Genomic DNA, 25,661 nt, shown 5'->3' with positions numbered 1-25,661 from the left:
TAAAAAAAAGCCAGCTGCACAAAGCGGCACATGCATCTGGAGTTTATTTGCAGTGGAAGGAGGCCCTGGCGCCCACACTCAACTCCATTTCTGTCTGCCTCTTTCGCTCGGTTCTCTCTCAATTAAGTTAAAATGTGTTTTGAAAGAACTTCCCCTCCAGGTGGACTGGAAGCCCAAGGAGAAGCTAAGGCTTATTAAAGGAGGGTAAGCAACTTGTCCAAGGTCACCCAGACAGTAAGCAGCAGGGCTGGGCTTTAACCCAGCTCACGTGTCTGGAAAACAAATGAAAAGAGAGCCAGGATTCCCTAGATTTCTCCTCAACAAGATGAAACTCAGTGTCCTTGTTCTAATTTTTTTTTTTTTTTAACCCAAGCACCTAACCCCCAAGATCAATTTCCTCTTCAGCAAATGGACTAGTTTTCTCATGTAGTCTATAAAACCCCAGCAGTGGCATTCAGCCAGCGCAGGGAACCACTCATGGCTTTCTGCTCCTGAGGGGGAGGGGAGGGAGGTGTAGCCACAGGAGGAGAGGTCCGCCGCCTTCCGCCTTGCCCACCATGAAGGGTGATAAGCTTCCAGCTGTTGGGGACCTCATCGAGTCCTGCACACAACAGAGGACAGAGGAACAAGCTTAGTGACCCCATGAGGACAGGAAGCCAGATGATAAGACAATGCAGAGCTTTGGGCTTTTAAGTCTGTTCTGTCAGTCAATGTCACAACAAAGGAATTGGGCAAGATGGAGAGGCTCAGAGAAAGGAGCCACCGCTTGTGTGAGTCTAGACTAGATACTGACTGGTTGAGATACACCAGCTATGAAGGACATTTCCTTTTGTTTTATTGGTGGGAGAGTACTAGGAATTGAATCTAGGGCCTCCTCATGCAAGGAATGCACTGTACCACTGAGCACTTATTTTAAACAGGGTCTCATAAAGTTGCCCAGCAGCCCTTGAACTCATCATGTAACACAGGCAGGCCTTGATTCTTCTGCATGTACCTCCCAAGCCACTGAGATGACAGACCTGTACCCCCAAGCCAACTTATAAAGGACATTTTTGGAACAGAGAAATAGAAGGTGATCTGAGTGTTAAATGTGCTGAAACTTTCCAGAAAAAAAAATGGCAGAATTTCTGCAACCCCCCCCCCAAAAGTCACAAAATAGGAAATACAGTAGGAAAATATATATACATATGGTTAGAAAATGTTTAAGAAATACAAATCAAGCTGGGCATGGTAGTGCATATGCCTTTAATCCCCCCCACCACCCGCACTTGGGAGGCAGAAGTAGGAGGGTCGCTGTGGATTCAAGGCCACCCTGAGACTCCATAGTGAGTTTCAGGTTAGACTGGGCTAGAGTGAGACTACCTCGAAAATCATGACCCCCCTTGCAAAAACAAACAAACAAAAAATAGAGATGGACCTGGGTTGGAGAGATGGCTCGGTGGTTAAGATGCTTGCCTGCAAAGTCTAAGGACCTTAGTTCGATTCCCTATAAAGCTAGGTAGCTCATGTGTCTGGAGTTTGTTTGCAATGGCTAGAGGCCCTGGTGTACCCATTCTCTCTCTCCCCCTCTTTTTCTCTCTTGGTCTCAAACAAATAAATCTTTAAAAAAGAGAGCAAGAGAGAGAGAGAGATGGACCTGAAGGCTGTGTTCTAAACTCCACACACACTGTGGCATGAGGGCCCACCCCCAACAACTAAATAAATAAATGTTAAAAGATTCTCCAAGGGCTGGAGTGAGGGCTCAGTGGTTAGAGGCACTTGCTTGCAAAGCCTGCTGGACCTGGTTCGATTTGCCAGTACCCACACAAAGCTAGGGGCACAAAATGGCACATGCACCTGGATTTTGTTTGCTATGGCAAAAGCCTTGGTGCTCCCATGTCCGTTCTTCCACCTCCCCTGCTTGTGAATAAAGAAAAATATAAAGAAAGAATGAAAGAAGACAAAAACTAGTTTGCGCTGGAGAAATGGCTCAGTGGTTAAGGAACTTGCTTGCAGAGCCTGACAGCGCAGGTACGATTCCTCGGTACCCAGGTAAATCCAGACACAGAGTAGCGCATGTGTCTGGAGTCCAGTTGTAGCAGCAAGAGGCCCCGGCGTACCCATTCTCATTCGCTCTCTCTCGCCTAAAGAAATAAATATTGAAAATAAAAGAACCTCCGGAGATTAGTAGTCGGTACACTAACCTACTTCACTAAGTGCTCCGTGCACATTGCTCCTTTTTACCACTGCATTCCTCTGAGGGTTAAGTCTCAGTTTAGAATTAACAGTCCTGGGCTGGAGAGATGGCTTAGCCGTTAAGCGCTTGCCTGTGAAGCCTAAGGACCCCGGTTCGAGACTCGGTTCCCCAGGTCCCACGTTAGCCAGATGCACAAGGGGGTGCACGCGTCTGGAGTTCGTTTGCAGAGGCTGGAAGCCCTGGCGCGCCCATTCTCTCTCTCTCCCTCTGTCTGTCTTTCTCTCTGTGTCTGTCGCTCTCAAATAAATAAATAAATAATTTAAAAAAAAAAAAGAATTAACAGTCCTAAAGTTAGGGCTGGGGAGATGGCTTAGCAGTTAAGGCGTTTGCCTGCAGAGCCAAAGGATCCCAGTTCGATTCTCTATGACCTACATAAGCCAGATGCACAAGGGGGAGCATGCATCTGGAGTTTGTTTACAGCGGCTGGAGGCTCTGGCACACCCATTCTCTCTCTCTCTTGCAAATAAATTTTATATATATATATATATATATATATATGTGTGTGTGTGTGTGTGTGTGTGTGTATATACACACACATACATACACATATATACATATACATATATACACATACATACATACATACATACATACATACATACATATATATATATATATATATATACACACACACATGAATGAAAAGAGTCCTAAAGTTAGCTGGGCATGGTGGCGCACACCTTTAATCCCAGCACTTGGGAGGCAGAGGTAGGAGGATCGCAGTGAGTTTGAGGCCACCCTGAGACTACATAGTGAATTCCAGGTCAGCTTGGGCTAGAGTGAAACCCTACCTTGAAAAATGGGAAAAGAAAAAGAAAAAAAAAACAAAACACAGAGTCCTAAAGTTAGGCAGGGTTGAGCTCACTGGTAGAGCCAGCCTATGGTTAGCATGGTCAAGGCCATGTGCTTTTCCTAGCACCAAAATAAAAACTGGCCAAGCATGGTTGCGCACGCCTTTAATTCCAGCATTTAGGAGGCAGAGGTGGGAGGAGGGCCATGAATTTGAGGCCAGCCTGACACTAGACCTCGCGAAAACAAAATAAATAAATGAAATAAAATAATTAACAGCTGAAGGATAGATTCGAGCCTGTGAAGTGTGACCCTGGGCAAGTCTGCTTCTCTACTTCATAAAAGGGTGAGACTGGATCCCACCATTTAAGCAGTAGTACCCGGTTCCAGCCCCACCCTGAACCGAAGAGTCAGAACCAAATCGGAGCCCTCCTCCAGGTAAGGGGGAACACTCCTCCAAATGCCTAGTAGAGGGCTGAAGACTCAGCAATTAACAGTACTTGTTTGCAGATCCTGAAGGCCTGGGTTCAATTCCCCAGTGCCATGTAAAAGCCAGATGCACAAAGTGGAGTATGTTTACAGCAGTTAGAGGCCCTGGTGTATGTGTGCGCTCGCTCTCTCTCTCTCTCCTTGCAAATAAATAATAAAATAATTCAATTAAAAAAATGCCTAGTAGAGCTCTGAAGAGATCGGCTCCCTAAGTAAGTGGGGAACAGACTTCCTTGAGGCACTCACTCTAGGAGGGAAGTGTTTGCCAAGTACCCTGGCAGCCAGTGAAGTCAAGGCCAAGGTCCTCAGACAGGCCAGAAAGTAGTATGTGGGTGGCTGAGTGACTCCATCTGGCTCAAGCTTCTGTGCAGTGATGTAGGTAGCCTAATATTCAGATGTCCCTGGTTCCAAGTCTTCTTGGACAAATGAGTGATTCCAGGGCTGGGCTACAGGAAGTATGGGGTGAGCCCAGAACATCTTACTGCACCAGAAAGTAAGGAAGCACTGAAGGAAGGACAAAGGCAGCTCCTGGCAGACACAGGAGCCGGCCTGAGAGTTCCCACCACGACAGTAATGGATTCCTTAGAGTTTGCCAGACCTTTCCCAGTCTTAGCACTGAAAGTCACAGTCTGGACAGACCTCAATTCCAGACAAAGGAGGACAGTTGGCCACTCTACCATGGGCTAAATCTGGGACAAGCTGAATTAAAATGAATAGTGAAGAAAAAGAAAAAGAACAAAATGAATAATTATAGCAACAGCTTATAGTAAGATAAGAACGCAAAGTATAGGGCTGAGGAGAGAGCTCAGTCAATAAAGTGCTTGCCTTGCAAGCCTGAGGATCTGAGTTCAATCCCTAGTACCCACATAAAAATGCATGCATATACACACATGCAAAAAATAAAAATAAGGGCTGGAGAGATGGCTTAGCTGTTAAGCACTTGCCTGTGAAGCCTAAGGACCCCAGTTCGAGGCTCAATTCCCCAGGACCCATTTTAGCCAGATGCACAGGGGGCGCATACATCCGGAGTTCATTTGCAGTGGCTGGAGGCCCTGGTGTACCCATTCATTCTCTCTCTCTCTCTCTCTCTCTCTCTCTCTCTCTCTCTCTCCTCCTCTCTCTCCCTTTCTCTCTCTGATGCTCTCAACTAAATAAATAAAAATGAACAATAAAATAAAATAAAAATAAAACCCTGCATGTTCATTCTCAATGAAAATGATCACGTAAATAAATTCTTTAATATTTTACTTATGTTCGAGCAGAGAAAAAATGGACATGCCAGGACCTCCTGCCACTGCAAACAGAACTCCACGTGATACAGCCAGCTGCACGTGGGTACTGGGTAATTGGATCTGGGCCATCAGGTTTTGCAAGTTAGTGCCCTTAACCACTGAACCATCTCTCCAACCCTGTAAATAAAATTTTAGGAAAAAGACACCACTAGGGAAATGGCTCAGTAGTTAAAGGCACCTGCTTGCAAAGTCTGCCAGCCAGATTCAACTCCTCAGTACCCACATAGAGCCTGATGCACATGTGTGTATAGTTTGTTTGCAGCAGCAGAAGGCCCTGCTATGCCCATTCTCTCTCTCCTCTCCTCTCTTCTCTCTCTCTCTCTCTCTCATCATAAATATAAATATCTGAAAAGAAACCAAAGAACATACAGCATGGATGCATAGATCAAATGTTTGATGAGGATGTGCCATTTGCATAGTTTCAAAATACTTTCCTGGGCTGAAAAGATGGCTTAGCAGTTAAGGCACATGCCTGCAAAGGCTAACGACCTGAGTTCGATTCCCCAGTACCCACACAGAGGCAGACACAAAAAGTGGGGCATACATCTGAGGTTCATTTGCTATGCGCCCATTCTCTCTGTGTCTCCTCTCTTTCTGCTGGCAAATAAATAAAAATATTTTTGAAGCCCACTGACTTCATTGATCTAAAAAAATTTGACAAGGACAGTGACTGTTCTGCCAAAAAAAAAAAAAAAAGGAGCCAAATGGTGCCCAACAGATCAGAGGTGAAGGGAGGGGTAAGGGGACAGGAGTCCACTCAGAAAAGCTGGTAACTGTCACCATGGAACTAGAGAGGAAGGAGAAAGGACAATGCATGCAAGGGTGAGAATTCCAGAAACGCTGAAATGGTGCAGAGAGAGAACTCCCAAAATACCTTGGAGTACATCAGAGGTGACAAAAGCAATCTTGTCCTTTGCAGAGGAGAGAGAGGAGCCCCACTCGTTGCAAGCTCTGATGCTAGGGCTGAGGGACTGAGGAATCCCCAGAGAACATCACAAGAAGGCATCACGCCATTCTCGAAGGCACCCAAAGCAGTCATGGGACTGCTTGGCATTGGCGCCACATGTGTCTCTCAGCCATTCTCGGAAGAGGTCTTCATCTTTCTTTAGCACCAGAAACTGGCCAAGGACTACACAGCCTTGTCAAAGCCCCTTTCCTCTAGCTACTTGACCAGGACGTCACCAATCCCAGCCAGGCTCCCCATTGGCTTTCCCCACAGGCTCTGCCAGGAAGTCTTGGTGCTTTGGGGATGTCGTCTTGATCAGTCTTAACCAGCAACTCTGTTAACATCTCCTCCCACCAATCAAAGTATTTTAAAAAAAAAGGGGGGGGGGATCTGAGCGTGGTGGCACATGCCTTTAATCCCAGCACCCAGGAGGCAAAGGTAGGAGGATCACAAGTTCAAGGCCACCCTGAGACTACATAGTGAATTCCAGGTCAGCCTGAACTAGAATGAAACCCTACTTCAAACAGCAAAAAGAAAAAAGAAAAGAGAAGGTAAGTGGCTAGGCATGGTGGGGCACGCCTTTAATCCCAGCACTCAAGAAGCAGAGGTATGAGGATCACCTTGCGGTGTGTTCAAGGCCGCCCTGAGACTCCATAGTGAATTCCATCCAGGTCAGCCTGGGTTACAGTGAGACCCTGCCTCAAAAAGCCAAACCAAAAAAAAAAAAAAAGAAGAAGAAGAAGAAAAGTCCTTGTATCAAGTACGTATTAATTACAAAGGGCAAATAAATAACATCACAGCTGAGAAGGCTGGCAGACTGCTGTGTTCTGATAGGACGTAAAGACAAGAAAACAAGGCAGCCCACAGGCGACGTCCCCTCTAAGGAGAGGAACGTTAATCATTAAAAGGCACAAGACAAGCTGCAAGGAGGGACGTGTTACAATTGCAAATGTCAAGGGTAGACCGGAAAGCTATACTAGACTAAAGGAGAGGACCGAGATGGGAGTGACAGAATGAATGGACAGAGGGGCTGATGGGAGATGTCCGGCGACGCGGAAGCAGACCGGAAAGTCGGCAGTGCTGGATGGACTGATCCCGGTTAACATCCCAACAAGCTCGTCTTCAGCACCCTCACAGGAGCCCAGGGAAATTGGTGTCACTTGGGCGCTGGGAAACGGAACCCTGAGCTCAGGAAGCTAAGCACCTGGCCACATCCTACAGCAGGAAAGCAGCAGGACGAGGGTTCAAAACCAGCTCTTCCTGTGCTCTTTTTCATGGGTTTTTGAGAATGGGTCTTGCTTATGTAGCCACGACTAGCCCTGAACTTGAGATCCTCCCGCCTCAGCCTCCCAAGAGCTAGGTTTAAAGGCATGCGCCATCATGCCTGGATTTCCTCAAATTCTTTCGGGGATCGGAAGAGGGGGGCTGACACAGGGTTTCATGTAGCCAAAGATGACCCTGAACTACTTGATCCTTCTGCCTCCATTGCCCAGGTGCTAGAATTGCAGGCATGTCCAGCCAAGCCTGGCTTTCCTCATGTACTCTTTCTTAAAATTATTAATTTGCAAGCAGGGAGAGAAAGAATGAGAATTGGTGTGTCAGGGCCTCTAGCCACCTAGCCCCTGCGAACAAACTCCAGATGCATGGGCTACTTACTCTGTGCATCTTGGCTTCACATGGGTACTGGGGAATTGAACCCAGGTCACTAGGCTTTTCAGGCAAGTGCCTTAGCCACTTGCTCCCCTCAACACTCTTTTTAAAACATTTGTAAAGGAAGGGAGGAGGATACTTAATAGGTTGATATTGTATATATGTAAGTACAATGACTGTGATGGGGAGGTAATATGATGGAGAATGGAATTTCAAAGGGGAAAGTGTGGAGGGAGGGAGGGAGGGAGGGAATTACCATGGGATGTTTTTTTATAATCATGGAAAATGCTAATAAAAATTTAAAAAGAAAACATTTGTGTGTGTACGTGTGTTTATGTCAGCATGCTAGGGCCTCTTGCCTCCAAAACCAATTCCAGACACTTGTGCCAATTTTGCATCCAGCTTATATGGATGATGGCTGGGGAACTGAACCAGCATGCTTTGCAAACAAGCATCTGTAACCACTCAGCTCTCTTCCCAGCTCCCCTCCTCAAACACTCTTAACCGTCAGGAAGCACAAGCAAACAGGACTTCTCTAAATCAAGTTTAGAAGCCAGGTTGACTAGGCAAGTCCTCAGACATGTCATCTCAGCTTCTGCGGTTAGACTGCAACCCAGGACTGTACCCTCTCTCGGGTCAGGCTCATCCCAATTCTGCTGTGCCCAGGGCTGGATGCGTGCTGGGCTGGGAAGACCCCACACTGCCCTGAAACTTCTCATTCTCCTGCCAGAGACTCCAGGGCCAGAACTGTCCCCCTCTACCCCAACTCCCTCACCCCCCCCCCAAAGGCTGGTGACATAATCCAGTGAAGAAAGTGGTCAGGGGGCTCTGCTGGAAAGGTGGTTAACTAGCCGGAGAGGTGTGTATGGCCTGCAGAAAAAAAAAAAAAAAAAACAAAAACAAAAAACTGAGGCACATTAAGTGGCCAAGTCAGATGAGTGTCCCCAGGCATCTGCAGCCTACAGTGGAGGGTCTGGCTCCTGGCCACAGCCCCAGGAGGCAGAGCCCCAGTACCAAGTAGAGTAAATCATATGCGGCTTTGTTCTTGTGCTGGCTGGTGGCGACAGCCACTCCCAACAAGGTGTAGTTCTAAGAGGCTTTGAGAAGAACAGGTGGTGCCCTAAAGACTGGCCTGTGACGGGAACCCACAGCCACTGGGCTCTAGGCCAGTCAGCTCACCTGGATGGGCCCCGGGCCCCTCCCCGGAAGTTGGAAGTGAAGAGGGTTTGCTCCTCCTTGGAAGCCAGCACACACAGAGCACAGTGCAGTCATGTTACAGCAGACCCCGAAAGCGCATGCGTCACCAAAGAAACTGCCCTGCGTCCCCAGAACTCCTCTCTCCGCAAATCTTGGTGATGGAGATCCCGTGAGAGTGTGGGGTTGCCCAGGACCCCTGAGCATTTCCTTCACTCCACATCCCAAGGCCCCCAGAGCTACAGGAAGAAGGGGCCAGACAAGGAAGGAAGGGGGAGGGGCACTCCGGAATGCTAAGGCAGGCAACCCCATCATCCAGTGCCAGCTCTTCCCCTTGGATTTCTTTGCATTTTCTTCTTTCTTTCTTTCTTCCTTTCTATTTTAGGTAGGGTATCACTCTAGCCCAGGCAGTGAGGAACCAACCAGAGGCAGGCCAGACCTGGACCCGGCCCCAAGGAGGCTCTACTAAGCAGAGTGAAGAGAGGCTGGGACACAAACTCACAAGACAGAATGAGCTGGGGTAGGTGATGGGGCACAGGAGCTGGGGCAACTGAGCCCAAAATATAAGGAGCCAAGCCACTGAACGGGCAGAAAAGGCCATTTCAGGCAGGGGACCAGAGGCTGTGTCCAGGACATGTCTCAGACTACGCTCACCTCTGTCCACCTGTGTCCTGAGCTTCCCAGAGCACAAGACAAAGGAGGTGGCCCCTCCTTCCAGCAGGGAGCTCTGGAGAAGCAGGACCCTCCCCTGGGGCAGGCAGGCAGCAGGGGGCTCAAGGCCCAGGGAGCTGTCCATCTGAGCTGGGAAGACGTCAGCTAACCTCCATAGGGCTGTGCACTGTAAGCAGGCACACAAACACACGGTCCCAAAGCTGACCTTATCCCCTTCCCCGCCCCCCGCAAGGCTACACTCACACAGTGGGCATCGGGATCCCTGCCTGTGGGACTTGTGGGGCACACGGATCATCCCAAGGTCCTCGGAACCTAGGAGGTGATGTCTTCAACTGCCACTCTATAGATCACCACTGGGGAAACTGAGGCCCAGGGAAGGGTAAAAGGAAAGGGTCCCGCAGGCTGGGTTAAAGTCTCAACACAAAGCACTGCAGCAGCCAGTTCTGTGAGGGCAGTGACTGTTAAGCTGGCACCCCCTTCCCAGCTGAAGCCCAAGTCAGTCACAGCCCTGACCAAAAAGCATAGCCTGAGGAGCCGCCGCCATGTGACTCAACAGCCACAAAGCAGACAGAAGCACGTGGACAGGGACCCCACGAGAGCTCAAAGATAGCACATGCTGAGGATACCACACCACACTGTCTGCAGACATCACATCACCCCTTCCGGCCCTTGGGTTGGTGGGAACTGCCATCTTACAGGTACCGAAGCTGAGACCACAGGGGTACAAGGATGGACCATGGGCACAAGTAGTGGGGCAGAGGTGTGCCGACTCCAGCTTGTCGAGAGAACAAACACGCTGGCGACTCTAGACTCTCGGTTCCTTGAGACCTACTACCCAGCACTCTCTACTCTCAGTACGGCTGGCCCACCAGGGAGGCGCAGCTGGTGGATTCTTTCACAGAGGCATTTTTCAGATTTTCCGAGGCTCGAAGGCAGGTTCATGCTTTCCTGGAACCCAGCGCTGGGACTCTGCACTCTGAAGATCCTCTGAAAACCCTCGGGCCACCACACAGCCCTACCAGCATCTCAGTTTACCCAGCAGCTCTGGACTATCTGCATGGGACAGGCCTGTCCTTGCCAGAGCCTGGCTGAATGGCCTGAGCTTGAGCAAAGGAAGGGGGTGCTGAGTCTCAGCGCCTTGACATGTGGATGGGGATCAGGACTTCCCAGGAGTCCTGTGAGGATTAAAGGAGGCTTGTGCATAAAGCCTTCAGGGACAGCTATCTTCCTCCAGCCACAAGGCCTAGAATCTTTGTCTGTCAGGCCCTGTGAGCACTTTCCTGCTAATTCTCAAAGGGCAGGGACACATGAAGTTCTAATGTCCTCAAAATGCTAAGAACCTCCAAGTACATGGGGGGGGTGGTACTCCCGACATCAGGGTATCAGGGTCGTACACAGATCCATGCATCCCTCACAAGCCATAGCCAGGCTCTGCCCCCAGCCAGTCGGACCGGGAGAAGAGGCTCTGAGAGTCACAGACTGCCCAGGGTGCACCCCGGGCCATCGCTTCACGAGCAGCATGCGCTCACTCTGCTCCTTCGCCTGCAGTGCTGTGAGCCCTGTTCATCTTGGGGGCGGGGGGGGGGGGCCGCAGGCATACAGCAAGGGCTGCAGAAAGACCTTCCACCTGGATAGAGCCAGCAGAAAGGCTGTGCCTGACAGGGCTTTTCTAGCCTCAGCAATTGCTCCCCTGCCATCCAGACACCAGCACAGCTGGGGGCAGACTGTTGGGCGCCTGTAAATCTGTACCGAGGATGACTGCCCCGTCCGCCATCATCCCCTGAAAAAGCAGTACAGAGGTTGGGGTGGGTCAGCGTCACCAAGCAGCTCGTCCAGGGGATAATAGTTGTGATAGTCCAAGAGAAGTAAATTAGGCAGGCGGCTACTTAAGGAACAGTTTTGGCTCCTAGGGAGGATGAGGCGGCGGGGGGGGGGGGGGGGGGGGGGTATTTGACAGCTAATCTGGGCAACATAAACACTGCAAGTTTAAGGCCAGTCTGAGCAAATTTGCGAGAGCTTATCTCAAAATAAAAAGTGGTAACAAGGGCTGGGGATGGAGCTCAGTGCTAGACTACTTTCCTAGTCTGCATGAAGACCTGGCTTGAGTCCCTGGTACCAAAAATAAAAATTAAGCTCAGGAAAAAACATAAAATCAGAGAAAAGTTTGGTTATGGTATTCCTGAGTGCATTATTACGTTTGGAATTAGCAAATTATATTGGAGAACAGCATCAGCAGTGCCAGTTCAATTCAGTTCTAATGATGCCTCATCTTAATAACTGCACAGCCATGGAGAGCTGTGCCCCGCATTTCCTCCCCCCCCCACACACCCCACATCGGACCAAGGGCAGCTGCTAAGCCAGCTCTTTATAACCTTCAGAGAACAAAACAGAGAAGCTGCCAGAAATGTTCATGAATTAATAACTCTAGCAATATGAGAAACTTCTATGGATGCAGATTTAAATGGACAAGGGCTGGAGAGATGGTTTAGTGGTAAAAGCACTTGCCTGCAAAGCCAAAGGACCCATGTTCGATTCCCCAGGACCCACGTAAGCCAGATGCACAAAGTGGTGCATGCTTCTGGAGTTCGTTTGCAGCGGCTGGAGACCCTGGCATGCTTATTCTCTTTCTTTCAAATGAATAAATAAGTAATGCACAAAACAGGATAGAAATGAATACATGTGCCATGACTCAAGCATGTATAAATTACATGCACTTCTGAAAGAGAACTGGAAGGGATCAAGGAATAGTTGTCTTCAGGAATCCAGAGTTCTGGGAGAGCTTCCTTTTTTTTTGGGGGGGGGGGTTTCAAGGTAGAATCTTTCTGTAGCCCAGGCTGACCTGGAATTCACTATGCAGTCTCAAGGTGGCCTCAAACTCACAGCAATCCTCCTAAGTGCTGGGATTAAAGGCATGAGCTACCATGCCCAGCAAGATTTCTTTTTTTATTTTCTCTTCATTCCCCCCCCAACCTATCCCTTTAACTGGCCTCAAACTGAGCTCAAGCCATCCTCCTGCCTCAGCCTCTCTAGTAGCTGGGACTGCAGGCATGTCCTGCTTCCCCAGGTTCCCATTTTTGGATTCTTATTGCTATTGCTACAATATAGTTTATATAAAATATGAAACAGGGGCTGGAGAGATGGCTTAGTGGTTAAGGCACTTGCTTGCAAAGCCAAAAGACCCTGGTTTGATTCCCCAGTATCCACATAAAGCCAGATGCACAAGGTGGTGCATGCATCTGGAGTTCATTTGCAGCAGCTAGAGGCCCTGGTGGGCCCATTCTCTCTCTTCCTATCTGTCTCTCTCTCTCAAATAAATAAATATTTAAAATTTTAAAAATAAAATACAGGGCTAGAGGAGATGGCCTAGCAGTTAAGGCACTTGCCTGCAAAGCCAAAGGAACAAGGTTCAATTCCCCAGGACCCATATAAGCCAGATGCACAAGGTGATGCATGCATCTGGAGTTGGTTTGCAGAGGTTAGAGGCCTTGGCACACCCATATTCATTCTCGCTCTCTCTCTCTCAAATAAATAAATAAAAATCAAAAATAAATAAAATACAAAAAACATTCTTCTGGGGATGAAACACACCTGTACACCAGCCCTTGAGACTTTGAGATCCTCTCTCAAAAAAAAAAAAAAAAATCACTTTCTGGTCTTAATTAAATGTGCTGTCCAGAACCCCAAAGACTTTTTTTTTTCCTTGATCCCAAAGTCTGGGCTCAACTGAGCTGGGGCCTGACATGACAGGAAGATACTCAGCATGTTCCCCAATTCATTCAGGAGATTATTAAGTTTGTAAGTGGGAGAAGGTGTCACTACGGGCAAGTCCTAGGGGTCCAGCCCTGAGATACGGTGGTGGATTTGGAGTTCCAGTCTAAAGATACACAAAGTGCCTGAGTTATGGCTGGGGCTCCCTGTGGTTTGGCTGCCACTTTTTTGCTCTTGCTTTTGGTGGTGAGTTTTCTCTTGGTGGTGTGGGCCTGTGAAAGAGGGGTCCGACTTCCTCAGCCATTATGGATCTTCACCTGGATCTGCAAGTTTCAAATAAATTCCCTTCTTCCCAAAACTGTCTGGACTGGGGGTTCACCCAGCGACCTGAGGCTGTCTGCTGCACACAGGTAAACTGGTTTTCATGCCACTGTGCTCCATGAGGCAGAAACTGTGCTAGGAATGGGTGCCAGGGGGATTCTGACCATCCACCCTTGTGTCAGGGCCAGAAGGCATGGACGATGACGGCCAGGTCAGAACGGGGCAGAAACAGAAGACGCAAAGGTACAGGGAAGGGCACCAAAGCTGAGCCTTACAGGAAGGCCAGGAAAGCAGATGGCATCCAGGTGGATGAAGAACAGACTCCTGGCGGAGGCTGGTTCAAGCCTGGGAACGAGGGGCAGCTGGCTGGCGGCTCGCAGCTGCATGAGTAACCCGAGTCACCACGAGTGAACAGGATGAGGCGGAAAATGGAGCGGTCCCTTGGGTCCCTCAAACGGTTCATTCATTTATCCACTCAGCTAGCATCAATGGGGTGCCAGCTCTGTGCCACGCTCTGTGCTGGGATCTGACAGCTTTGCCCATTCCACCCCCCTTCAGCTACCCAGGAGGAGAGAACGTAGTGCTTTGGTGGATGGTGGCTTAGAAAAGTGAGATGGAAGAACCAGCCTGGAGCCAGAGTCACCCCAAGTCCACCTCTAAACCTGTTCCCCAGGAACCAGGCTCTGTGCTATGGGGAACACATGGAATACCAGATGGGGTCAGCCCCTCGCCAGATGAGGACTGTCCCAAGGGCAAACATGCCAGGGGTCTGGACTTCTGTTGTGAGGAGGGAATGTTGGCAGTGGCTTTGCTTGGGATTGGGAACTGGAAGGGCATGAAGAACATATGTGCCCTGGGCCCAAACACAAGGTGTCCATGTTCCTCCTCTGGCTCAGTATTACCACCTGTAAAATTGTCATCAGGGCCCGTGGCCCTCCCCTCTGAAGGCAGGGGGGTCAGGAAGCACCTGGTCTCAATTCACTTTCTCTCCAAAGGGCACCTCAGAGACTGGCGGATGGAGGAAGGTCCTGCCATGACTCCCTAGAGAGAGCTGGAAAGGACTGGGCTGGGCCCTCTGCTGCCCTCCACCCGGGACTGGTGACTCATGCCTGCTCTGTCTGGTGCTCTCCTTCCCCCTGGCCTGGGCAGCAGGCCCGTCTCGGGAGCCGTGATAAAGGCTGAGCCCCTGCTCGGTTCTCCCCCCTCCCGCCGTGAGGTCAGGGGGAGCCAGAAAGAGAAGGGAGAGCTGTGAGAGAGAGAGGGCAGCCTAGAAGAAACATGGTCTGAGTAAGGACCTATGAGATAGGACAGGGTCAAGGCTGTCGCTGGCCACCGAGACAGACTCTGGTGCATTAGGGGGCCACCAGAGATGATGATCCCCCCAAAACCTAACAAGTGCCAGGTATCCCCCTCGGTGGCCTCTAGAACATCAAGCCCTGGACAACCCTCAGGCCTCTGGGCACACCATGCCCGTGGAGTCATACTAACCCACTCCCCTCTGGAACCTGAAGCTGAGCTCCGTTCTGAGCTCAACCCTTCCTCTCTGGCCCCAACTCTGCTCAGCCACAGTCTTCCCGGCAGTCACCTCTCCCCTGCCAGGCAGGCCTTGCCATTACTGCTTGGACTCTGCAGCCACATCCTCCTCTCAAGTCTCTTGGCTTCCAGGCCAATCGGTCCCTGAAGCCAGAGAGGTTTCTAAAACCTGGAACTGACGATGGCATCTTGCAGCCTGCAAGCCTTTGCTCTCGGCCACCCTCTCCCTTCAGGATCAATTCCAAACCATCCTGCCTCCTCTGTCTCTGCCTCAGCCTGCACCCCTGCTCCGGGCAGACTGCCCCACTGAGAGGCTCCCAAACCTCACTGGCTGTCCGACAAGCTGGGCTCCAAGGCCCCGAGTCCCATCCAAACACCAGCTCCTGGTAAAGTGTCACCCATCCCCTCCCTCAGTCTCAGCCCATCTCTGTCCCAGCACTCCAGTGAAGGGCTGTTCCTGTCTCCATCAGTCTCCCCCACAAACCTGGGGACTCTCTGGAGCAGGGCCCAGGTCTGATCTGCTCTGTCTCCAGTTCCCCGGCACCAGCACCGTGGCTGGCTGAGTGAGCAGAAGGCACAAGAGGCGGTTTGTTGAATGATAAGGGGAGGAAAAAGAGGGGGAAATGGGACAAGTAGAGACATCAGGGACAGTGGCAGTAACTACAGAAGGAAAGAGGAACAGGGAGGGAAGAGAGAGATTCTCAGAGCCGGGCAGATGCCTCGAAGCAAGCACACGAGGCTCCAGAGGAAGCAGGAAGGGGAAGCCATGGCAGAGCCAGAGCTGCTCCAGGGGCGGGAGCTGCCGGGAGACAGCTGAGGAGACATAATTGGATCAGAGACAACTCTGCTCCTGCAGTGAGGGGGTGTAACACACACACACACACACACACACACACACACACACACAAATGCCAAACACAGCAATGCATGGTCTCACGCTCACAGGCACAACACGCTTTGTATGTGGACTTGTCAGGTGCTGCCCCAGGCTGGGGGTCCAGTACCTGCAAGTGGGAGGCGCACAGTCCACCCAGCTGAGGGCACGTCACACACGAGCCGCGCAGGATCCAGCCTCACGCACAAGACCAGACAGAGAACCCCCCCTCCACCCCCGTGACATTATCCTGTCCTCAGAACACACACAGCCATCCTCTGGTGTCTTCTTTGTTTGCTTCTGTTTTGCTTGGCTCCCCCTCAGCATGTAAACCCCATGACAACGGGGTCTGATCTGCCCAGTGTGATGCCAAATTCCTGCAAATAACACGATGCTTGGCGTATAGTGTGCATTCAACAAACGTACGGGATCAGTGAACGAATGCGGGCGTGAATGCGTGAATGTTGGAGCCTCACACCCTTGGCTACCAGGTCTCTTAACTCAAGATTCACCAGGTCCTTGACCCAGACACAGGTCCCAGGAGATCTGGAAAGGTCCAAAGACAGAAAGAGGAGCTCGGGAGAGGGTGGAGGGCATGTTGGGCAGCCAGCACAGATGGGCCTGGCACTGTGACATGGAATCTGAAGGGTGAGATTATGTGGCCCAGGTGCCACAGGGAGACCTGGGGTGGGAGTTACCCACTGCTTCCCATCTGCAGGCAGTGCTCACCTGCCTCAGGATGTGAATACTCTAGAGAGACGTCAGATCTGGCATGTGCCTGTCTTCAGGAAGCCCGGGGCTGAGAGGCGGGAAGGCAATGGTGTGCTTATGCCCCAGAGAACAGCACCACCTGCCCTGTGCCACCTGCCCTGGCCCCTATTTAAAGGCAGGTAAGAGGAGTCTGTACTTGGCATTTCCATGTTTCTGAGTCTTCAGGGGGTCCCAGAGTGTCTACACCAGCTTGAGCAGTGTAGAAGAGGCGTAAATACCCGGAGGGGTGGGAGCCTTCCAGCCTGACACCTGATCTTGGTTGTCCCCCAGTGTACAGCCAGAGCGTGGTCATCTGCCCTGGTCAGGGGCCAAGGTGAGGGGAGAGGGCCGTAAGCGGTTTCCATCTTCATAGAGTCTATCTTCATCTATGCTCACGGGCACTGGCCTCTGGGGAACAACCTGGAGTAGCCCAACCAAGGCCCCAGGCTGCCACTGAAAATGCCCTCAGGGGCCTGGCACCCACGGCTGTGGCTCCAGGTGGTCCCGCCAGTCATGGAGACGCAGGGGAAGAAAGGGAACCAGCTGTCTCCAGGACTCCCTCCTTTCTCATCTCCTGAAACTTTAAAGACTCTCGGCTGGAAACTGAGCTGAGGTTCGTTAAAGTTTAAAAGCCAGAGCCTGGGGAGCTGGGTGTGGAGGGCGCTGAGCCAGCCTAGGGGCTGAGGGCTCCCGTACAGGATCCTAGCGGGACCGGACCGAAGGCAACCCCACCCACTCTCAGAACAGACACCATCTTCCACCCCAGCCTGTCCCACAAGTCACGGTTTGCACATCGCACAGTCTGCTTTGCCCATCAAGTCCCGAGCATCGTCCCCCCCTAATCTCTCGGGATCGCTCCCTAGCTCCATTCCCCACGCCTGGCCTTAGTGGAGGCTCCGCCCCCGCCATACAAATGCAGCACCAGCCTCCTCCCCGTTCTAAAACCCTAGCACCCAGGACCATTAGCTCCAAGGCCAGGTGTCCTGGTCCAGTTTTTTTTTTTTTTTTTAATATTTTATTTATTTATTTATTATTTTAGAGAGAGAGAATGAACATGCCAGGGCTTCCAGCCACTACAAACGAACTCCACCTTGTGCATCTGGCTTATGTGGGTCCCAGGGAATTGAACCAAAGTCCTTTGGCTTCATAGGCAAGCACCTTAACCGCTAAGCCATTTCTCCAGCCCCTGGTCCAGTTCTTTAATCCCTTCCAGCCCCATTCTCAAGCAGGGCATCTTCGCTGTCCATCATGCCTAGCCCTGTCTCCCATCTCCATGCAGAATGCCCCTCATGCCATTAAACTCCTAATCCTTATTTTCCACTCAATTCCAAAGAAACTAGCCAAGCACTCTACCCCATGAAGTCTTTCCTGATCCCCACGTCTGGCTGACTCAGTGTCCCCTCCAGGGTTCACAGCTCCTGTGACTTCTCTGTCTCAGCACTCAACAGGGAAGCCTTGATTCCTGCTGTCCTCAACTAGCATGGGCCCAGGCAGAGGGGCTATCAAAGAATGTCCCGTGAATAAGCCAGTGAGTAAATGAAGTTCCTGGAAGATAGGCAGGCCGGAACTTCTATCCACAGAATGGAAGAGAAAGCAGAACCCTATGTTAAGGGGCAGCCTGCCCAGGGCCACATGGCCAGGACTCTGAATCCTGTGTTCTCCCTGTACAGACTCAACTCAAGCAGACATCATGACCAAAAAGGCTTTCCTGACCCCTCCGGTCACTGCTGACGTTTCCCTTCTCAGGCATGAACTCCCTGGCCATCTCTCTGGGAGCCTGTTTTCCAGGACAGCTTAGGAAGTCCTTTCTCCCAAGTGCCCCATGCCAGATTCAGGGTGCCCATCCAGAAGCCTCTCTGCTGCCAGAGACTGCCCAAGGCCTATCCAGGCCTAAGGTTAGGGCAGCCTCTGCAAACTTCCTGCCCAGCACCTTTCGGTAGAGGGGGAAACTGAGGCACAAAGGGAGCAAAGACCAAGCCAGGATCTCAACTCTGCAGCTCAAGGCTCTAAAAAGCAGACTAGGGGCTGGAGAGATGGATTAAGCAGTTAAGGCATTTGCCTGCAGAGCCAAAGGATCCTGGATCAATTCTGCAGGACCCACATAAACCAGATGCACAAGGGGGCGCATGCATCTGGAGTTCATCAGCAGTGGCTGGAGGACCTGGCACGCCCCTTCTCTCCCTCCCTCCTTCCCTCCCTCCCTCCCACCCTTTCTCTCTGCCTCTTTCTCTCTCCCTCTCAAATAAATAAATAAAATATATTCAAAAACCAGATTAACTCCTGACCTTGCCACCACAGGTAGACAACAGACCCAGAAAGGTGACATGACTCACAGTGAAGCCTGGACTTTTGTCCAGCTGAGCCTCCTCCAAGGTGTCCTCCCACAGTCACACAGCATAGGGAGACTCGGGGGCAGAATGTGAGGCTCCATGGGGTCCTAGAGGTAGAAAGGCCCGACTATGCTGCTAACCAAGAAGCAGGGAGAAGGCAGCCTTGGTGGGAGCAAGGACCTAGGTTCTGATCCAGCTTTAGCCACCTCTAGCTGTCTGGCCTTGCACAAGTGAATTCCTGCTCTGAGCCTCAGTTTCCACATCTGCTCTGTGGGTAAGAAGCCCTACCTCACAGGACAGTAGCAGACTCTATGAGAAGACATAAAGCCACCACTTCACATGTGAGTCCCAGACTTAAAGAGAAAGGGGCCAGGCGTGGTGGCACATGCCCTTTAGAGGCAGAGGTAGGAGGATCGCCATGAGTTTGAGGCCACCCTGAGACTACATAGTGAATTCCAGGTTAGCATGAGCTAGAGTGAAACCCTACCTCGAAAAACAACAACAAAAAAAGAGTGAGAAAGAGCCCTTAGAGATCCCCAAGAGATCCCTGTGTCACCAGAGGAGAAAGTATGGTGCTGGGAATGGGGAACAAGACCTAGACACTGGCTTGAGAGCCTGAGACTTGGTGGCCTATAGAATGGGACAGGTGGACAGGGAGGGGAGGGGCCACAAGAACTTCCTCCAAAGGAAGGGGGAGGAGCCACAGGAGAGGAAGTCAGAGGAGACAGGTCCCTGCTGCCCAATTTCCTGATCAGGTTCTCAGCCACACTCCTTGGAGAGCCATTCCAAGCCGGTTCTAACTCCAAATCCCTCAAGGACCCACCCACCCAGCCTGCTCCTGTTATAAGACCGGTTTCCCCTCTGTAGGTATCTGTAAACTGCCTCAGTATGTGCCCTGGGGTCACCAGGAACTGTCTGCCCTGTCCCAACCAAGGTCTGAAAACCTGAGCAGGATCCAGGTGCTCTCTGCCTATTACATGTTCAGGCACACACAAGGCTGGGCACGTAGCAAGAGACCTGGATGCTATGTGCTGGGTAAGGCTCACAGAGCTCCTCCTCATCTGTCCCATGGGACCTGGCCCAGACACTGAGTTCAGAGGTCCTTGGAGTCAGAAAAGCCCAAGAACAGAAGAACAAAGAGCCCAGAAAGACACGCAGCAAGGTACACCATTGCCAGAACTAGATCCCGAGTGTCCCCTTTGAATGAATGATACAACTCCCAGGTTTCTTGAAAGGAAGCCAGCTGGGCTTTGGGAAGCCTGAGCTTGGGGTCCAAGCTGCCCTCTATTGGGTATCCAGGGTCCATGCTCAGCCCTGGCCTCTGGTACAGGGGCTTAAATTCTCAGGAGCCAGTGTCTACCTCCTGTCCATTACCTAGAGCTCAATGCAGGTCTGAGGCCAGGCCAGACTGTGGGCTAGGAGAGAGGGAAAGGGTAGAGGTGGCCTCCAATGGCCCTTTTCCTTTGTCCTGGCTCTGATTTCTGGGCCCTGAGCCATGGTAGCTTCCAGGGACCTCTGGACACAGAGGTAGGCAGAGGGGCAGCAGGAAATCAATCGGGAAAATAGGGAGGTGCAACCCCCCCCCCCAGAGCACACAGGCGCACAATCATGAGCACAGGACGCGTCCTTGTACAGGAGAGGGAGGGGGCAGACGCTAAGCAAACACCTGTGGTTGAGTGACCCAACCATCCCTGGGACTCTGGCTTTGACCTTGGCAGGCCACTCCCCTCTTTGGACCTCAGCTTTGTCATACATCAAATAAGAATGGGATGATGAGAACATTGCGTCCTTCAGTTCTTCAAAGAGTTATTGATGGGGTTAAAAACCAGTGTTGCCTAAGGGTATGAACCCATGCAGAGAAGGACAGGGGCAGTGGGGCCAGGCTGGCCCAGGTTCCACTCCTACCTTAGCTGCTAGGTGACCTTAGACAAGTGTCATCGCTTCTTTTAGTCTGTTTTTCTCCTTGTAACATGGAGACAAGCTGACTACAGCCCGGGACTGGCCTCAGGGAAAATCAGATGACCAAGAGAAAAATGCTGCACCCAGAGCGGGGCTCTGATCAAACAGGATTAGCTGCGAGACACCTGGCAGTCCTGGACTCTTGAGAATGGGAAGCTCAGAGGCCTCTTCTCATCTCCCAGAATTCCATCTGCTGTGGTGAAAGGACCAGGGATGGAGAGCTGGCCACCAGAGATGTCTATAGCCAAGGTGCCAACCTCCACCCTAGGCCTGAGCTCTGCTTATCTATTCCACTGTAGGAAAACAGGACCGAGACCGCATGGGGAGAGAAGGAGGAGTCCAGTCAGAGTGGGAGGCTAACCCATCTGAGCTGTAGCTCTCCTGGGACTTCGCCAAGTGGCCCTGGGCTAGTCCCTCCTCCTCTCTGCACCCAGTATGGGGAGAGGGGAATACAAAACAAGATGTCCTCTGGCCTCCAGTCTCTGCTCAGTATAAGAAAGAAGGATTGGTGCCAGGCGAGGTGGCACCTGCCTTTAATCCCCAGCACTCAGGAGGCAGAGGTAGGAGGATCACCATGAGTTCAAGGCCACCCTGAGATGACATAGTGAACTGCAGGTCAGCTTGAGCTAGAGTTAGACCCTACCTTGAAAAACCAAAAAATAATAATAACAATAATAATAAATGAATTAATTAAAATTAAAAAGAGAGGGAACACTGGAGTCTAGTATGTTGGGGACAGTACCCTGCCCAGAAGCCCACAACACAGTTTCACCAAATCCCCTCAACCTCCAAGTCTGACCTGAACACAGGGGGGTCGGCTAAGGTGGTCTGGCCCCCAGACCTGCAAACTCCAGTCGTGGGCTGAGTTGGGTTTATTCATTAACCAAGTCAAATGGAGGAGACAGCTCCACCCAGTTGACAGAGCGTAGGAGTTCCTATCCCCCCCCCCACCTCGGGAGGTGCAGCCTGGAGGGAAATCACACTTCCCACCCTCTGAACACTGCCAGCCTCAAGCCTTTCTCAGTCCCTGGCCAGCTCCTGGCTCACTTTTCATTCGCTTTGTTCCTGTCTCTTCCTTCCCTCCACTTCCTCCTCTCTGCATGGTGGGCGCAAACAGTAACATGCAGACTGGCCCTAGCTATCAGCTGCCCTCCTTTTCCTGATCCTCAAGCTCAGATCCAGGCCAGGCCCTGGAGAGGCCCCCACCCAAGGCCCTGAGGGGGACACACGGAAACTCAGGGAGAGTCCAAAGGTCAGGATGGACACAGAGTCACAGAGGACAAGGGACAACAGAAAGACCAAGGCAGATTGTGCAAGCACTTATGGACAGAGCTGTAAATGATTAAGGCAAGGCTTTAGAAAGGCGTAGGGTCAGAGGGGAATGGTCAGCACCAGAGGCCAGGACCCCTGAGCAGAGTCAGGGAGACCAGGCTCCAGGCAGGAGGGGCTTCTCTAAAGAGTCCATTGCTCTGGCTCCTGGCACCAGGAATGCACTCCCCACCTGCCCCAAGAGGGGCAAAGGGCAAGGGAGCAAAGGCATAGCCCACCAGGAACCCTCAGAAGCGCACATCCCAAAAGGTAGCTTTCACAGAGCATTCACAGTACCTGCTGGGAATGGCTACTAAGGCCCCTAGACCAGAATGTTCTATTAAACCCCAAGCCTGCCCTGTCATCTCCCTCCCCCACCCTCTCTCTCTCTCTCTCTCTCTCTCTCTCTCTCTCACACACACACACACACACACACACACACACACACACGGGGGGGGGGATCATTGGGGATGGAGGAAAAGAGATGAGATGGTTTGTGAGGGGCTGAAGTGTCTGCAGCTGCCCTCTGAGCTGGCATCCCTTGAGCTCAGGTCGTCTTCTCTCCCCCCCACCCCCACCCCTCCAGCTCACCCCCAATGTGGCCCTGTGCAAGTCAGGGGACTGCCAGCCACTATCTTGAGCTCCTGTTGGAAAACTCAGGAGACTGGGGAGCAGCCAGGGAGGGACAGGAGCGAGCAGGATCAGGCAGGAAGTATTCACATCCTTGGCACTCAAAGGCGCAGAGAGTAGAGCAGGCAGGAGACCCACCCAGCTCAGGCTAAGAGAACTGTGTAAGAGAAAGGGGGTCATATATGTCATGGGCTGACATAAGTCATGGACCGAAAGGAAAGCTTCCCAGACAGAGGAATCGCTGAGCAAGACCATGCCCCTAGTTGGGCCTGATGACAGTTCATCTCCCAAACATACAGGGGCATGCCCGGATCCCAAGTCACATCCTCTCGTGCAGTCAGTTGGCCCCATCTGTGTAATGGGAGACAGGCGCCTCCTCCAGGTCCCTAGCAGGAGTCCGTGACCCCGGATGCATCCTGTAGCGATGCCTGTGGCCCAAGGCAGAATCTAGAGACAGCTGGGATACAGTGGAGGCTGCGCCAACAGTAAAAGCAAACCTACCTTGATCTTGTGCAGAGTCCGGTCCATCTCCACAGCCTGCACCCACACAGACACACCGGCCTTGCTGTAGGTCAGGTTCCAGCCCACCTCGGCCTCACACTCCGACCGGAAGCTGCGGAAGTCCTGATCGTCGGGCACCTGGACACTTTCACGGCCCAACACGGGCCGGGAGCCTTGGGACTCTATGGAGGAGGCTGACTTCTCCATGGGGAAAGGGGGGGGAGGCCCGGGGCCCTGATCCTAGTCGGGTTCTCCTGGGTCCTCGGAGAAGACTCCGACCACGTCGACGCGGCTGCAGATGCTGACGCCACCTTCCCGGGACCTGCAAGACCGGTTTGGGGGACGGGGAGTTAGCGCGCTGGGGGCGCGGGTGGGGCTGTCCGGGGTCCCGGACTGGCAGAGAGCTCCAGACAGGGGAGGGGGTGGCTGGCCCCGGGCGAGGGCGGAAGAGCACAGGACGGTCACCGGGGTCACCGTCCCCGAGGAGCGACTCCGGACTTCCCCGGGGCCGGCGGTGGAGAGTGGGGGGGAAGGCTGCGTAGCGGGTGCGCAGGAGCTCCGCGGGAGCCGAGGCGATGGGGTGCCGGGCTCCCCATGCAAGGGATGGCCCGACCCGCTCAACTAACTCGGCGGCGGCGGCGGCGGCGGCGGGATGCGCGGTGGGGACCGGGGCCCGCCGGCCGGGGCGCTCACCTGTGCCCGCTGCTGCGCCGGGGCCCGCCGGGGCCGGGGTGCGAGCGCCGCCCGCTGCTGCCCGGGCGACCGGAGGGGCCGCGCGGGGGCCTGGGGGGGGGAGGAGCAGTGAGTCCCGGCCCCGCCCCTCCCCGCGCCGCCCCGCGCGCCCCCTTCCGCCCTCCTCCCTCCGGGCTCGGCTGGGGGGCTCCGGGGCTCCGCCGGCCGCGCGCGCTCGGGATTTTCCAGGCTGCGGAGGGAAAAGCTGCCGGAGCGCCGAGCCCGCCCCGCCCCGCCCCACCCCGCCCCGCCGGGTCCTAGCGCCCGCCCCCGCGCGCCCCGGTCGGTCGGGGAGGGGGGCCGGGAAAGGAAAACGACCCAGGAGGGGCCGGCCGCGAGCATGGGACCCCCCCCCACCTCCCCCGCACCGTGGAGCAGCAGTCAAGGTAGTGTGGGGTCTCCGAGGCAGGAAGAAGTGCTCGAGAGGGATTCTTGGAAGTTCATTGTGGTCCCCTTCTCTCCCCACCCTCACAGGTACACGCTGCAGCACCTCGTTCCCACAGTCCCCCCCCCCAAACCCCGAGAGTCCAAGATGGGCATTCACTCTCACGACAATCAAAACACTTAACTTTAAGGGATGACAGCCCCGACAAGTGCAACCCCCAACCACTAAGAGCAGATAGCCTAACTCGATTCCCAGAGAGGTGTGCAAACCCAGCAGGAAGTAGATCCAACTCACAAGGCTCAAAGTTCACAGGCTGGCCAGAAATGGGGCAAAATTTCCATTCCGGTCTCACCCTTGCCTGAGAGATGTGACCAGGATCCTCCAGGCCCTTCCTCTTTGGCGCTGGTCCAGAACTTCCCTCCTCAGCACACCTGCACACACACACCTCCCATGGACTACGCTAGTTGCCCAAGAGGCCCTGGCCCCAGACCTCACCTCTGGGGCTCCCCTGCCCCTTCCCTGGTTAAGCTAACCACAGTGCCAAAGCCTGGGAAGATGTGTCCACCAGCATTCCAGCCACCCCTTTCCAGCCCCTGCCTCCTGGGTCCTAGTGCCAGTTTTGCCTCGATCTACTCAGTGCAAACTGAGGCCAGAAGCTCAACTTCTTTGGGGCCAGCGCTTAATGAATGTGACCGAGAGCTAGGGAGGTCCTGTGATGAACTCCTCTGGATGGGCTGTGAATAAGTGCCCGCCACTGGCCCACCCTCAGAGTGAGCCCCTGGCCTTTCTGATGAGAGCACAGGTCTCAGCCTCCTTGCCCAGGACTCCTTCCGGTGCTCTCCGCCCTTCCCCTGGTTTCCTACCTACAGGAGGAGGGACTCAGAAGGTATTCCGAGCCTCAGCACGCAGACCTTTTCGTACTGGTGCTAAGAGAAAAACAAGGAGTCAGCGTGGTGGGTTCACAAATAGAGGTGTTTCTTTCTTTCTTTTTTTTTTCCCCCTGAAGTCCCTAGGGCTATGAGATGTTTGTAAATCAAGCCCAGTTTTAAAATGAGCAGGAAGCTGGGTGTGGTAGCACATGACTATGATTCCAACTACTCAGGAGACTGAGGCAGAAAGATCAAAAAATTCAAAGCCTTCTTGGGCTACACAGTGAGCTCAAGGCCAACCTGGGTAACTTTGTGAGATCCTGTCTCAAACTGAAAAGAGAGTAATGGGCTGAGAATGTAGCTTACTGATAGAGAGCATGCTTAAGATCTGCCGCTTAATCCTTAGCACCACAAACAAAAACAGAGTAAAACAAAAATGAACAGGGGCGTAGGGGAGATGGTCTAGTCAGTAAAAGGCTTGCCAAACAAGTGT

The 25,661-nt window shown here is 52.6% G+C and overlaps 1 protein-coding gene and 1 pseudogene across 1 annotated transcript in view; both read right to left on the bottom strand.

Moving 5' to 3' along the window:
- The window catches only part of Stard10 (StAR related lipid transfer domain containing 10), a 29,565-nt gene extending 5,632 nt beyond the window's left edge, over positions 1-23,933 (bottom strand). Inside the window, exons 1-2 of the mRNA XM_045145512.1 lie at positions 23,876-23,933; positions 23,183-23,504 (exon numbers count right to left, since the gene is read on the bottom strand). Coding sequence (XP_045001447.1) covers positions 23,183-23,389 — 207 coding nt within the window. The 5' untranslated portion in view covers positions 23,390-23,504; positions 23,876-23,933. The remainder of the gene's footprint in view (positions 1-23,182; positions 23,505-23,875) is intronic.
- Positions 5,799-11,042, bottom strand: LOC105943884 (annotated as a pseudogene).
- Positions 23,934-25,661: the final 1,728 nt, after the last annotated feature.

The sequence above is a fragment of the Jaculus jaculus genome, chromosome 3, assembly GCF_020740685.1.
Source record: "Jaculus jaculus isolate mJacJac1 chromosome 3, mJacJac1.mat.Y.cur, whole genome shotgun sequence".
In the NCBI taxonomy this organism is placed as follows: domain Eukaryota; kingdom Metazoa; phylum Chordata; class Mammalia; order Rodentia; family Dipodidae; genus Jaculus; species Jaculus jaculus.
This window is presented reverse-complemented; position numbering and strand designations above follow the sequence as displayed.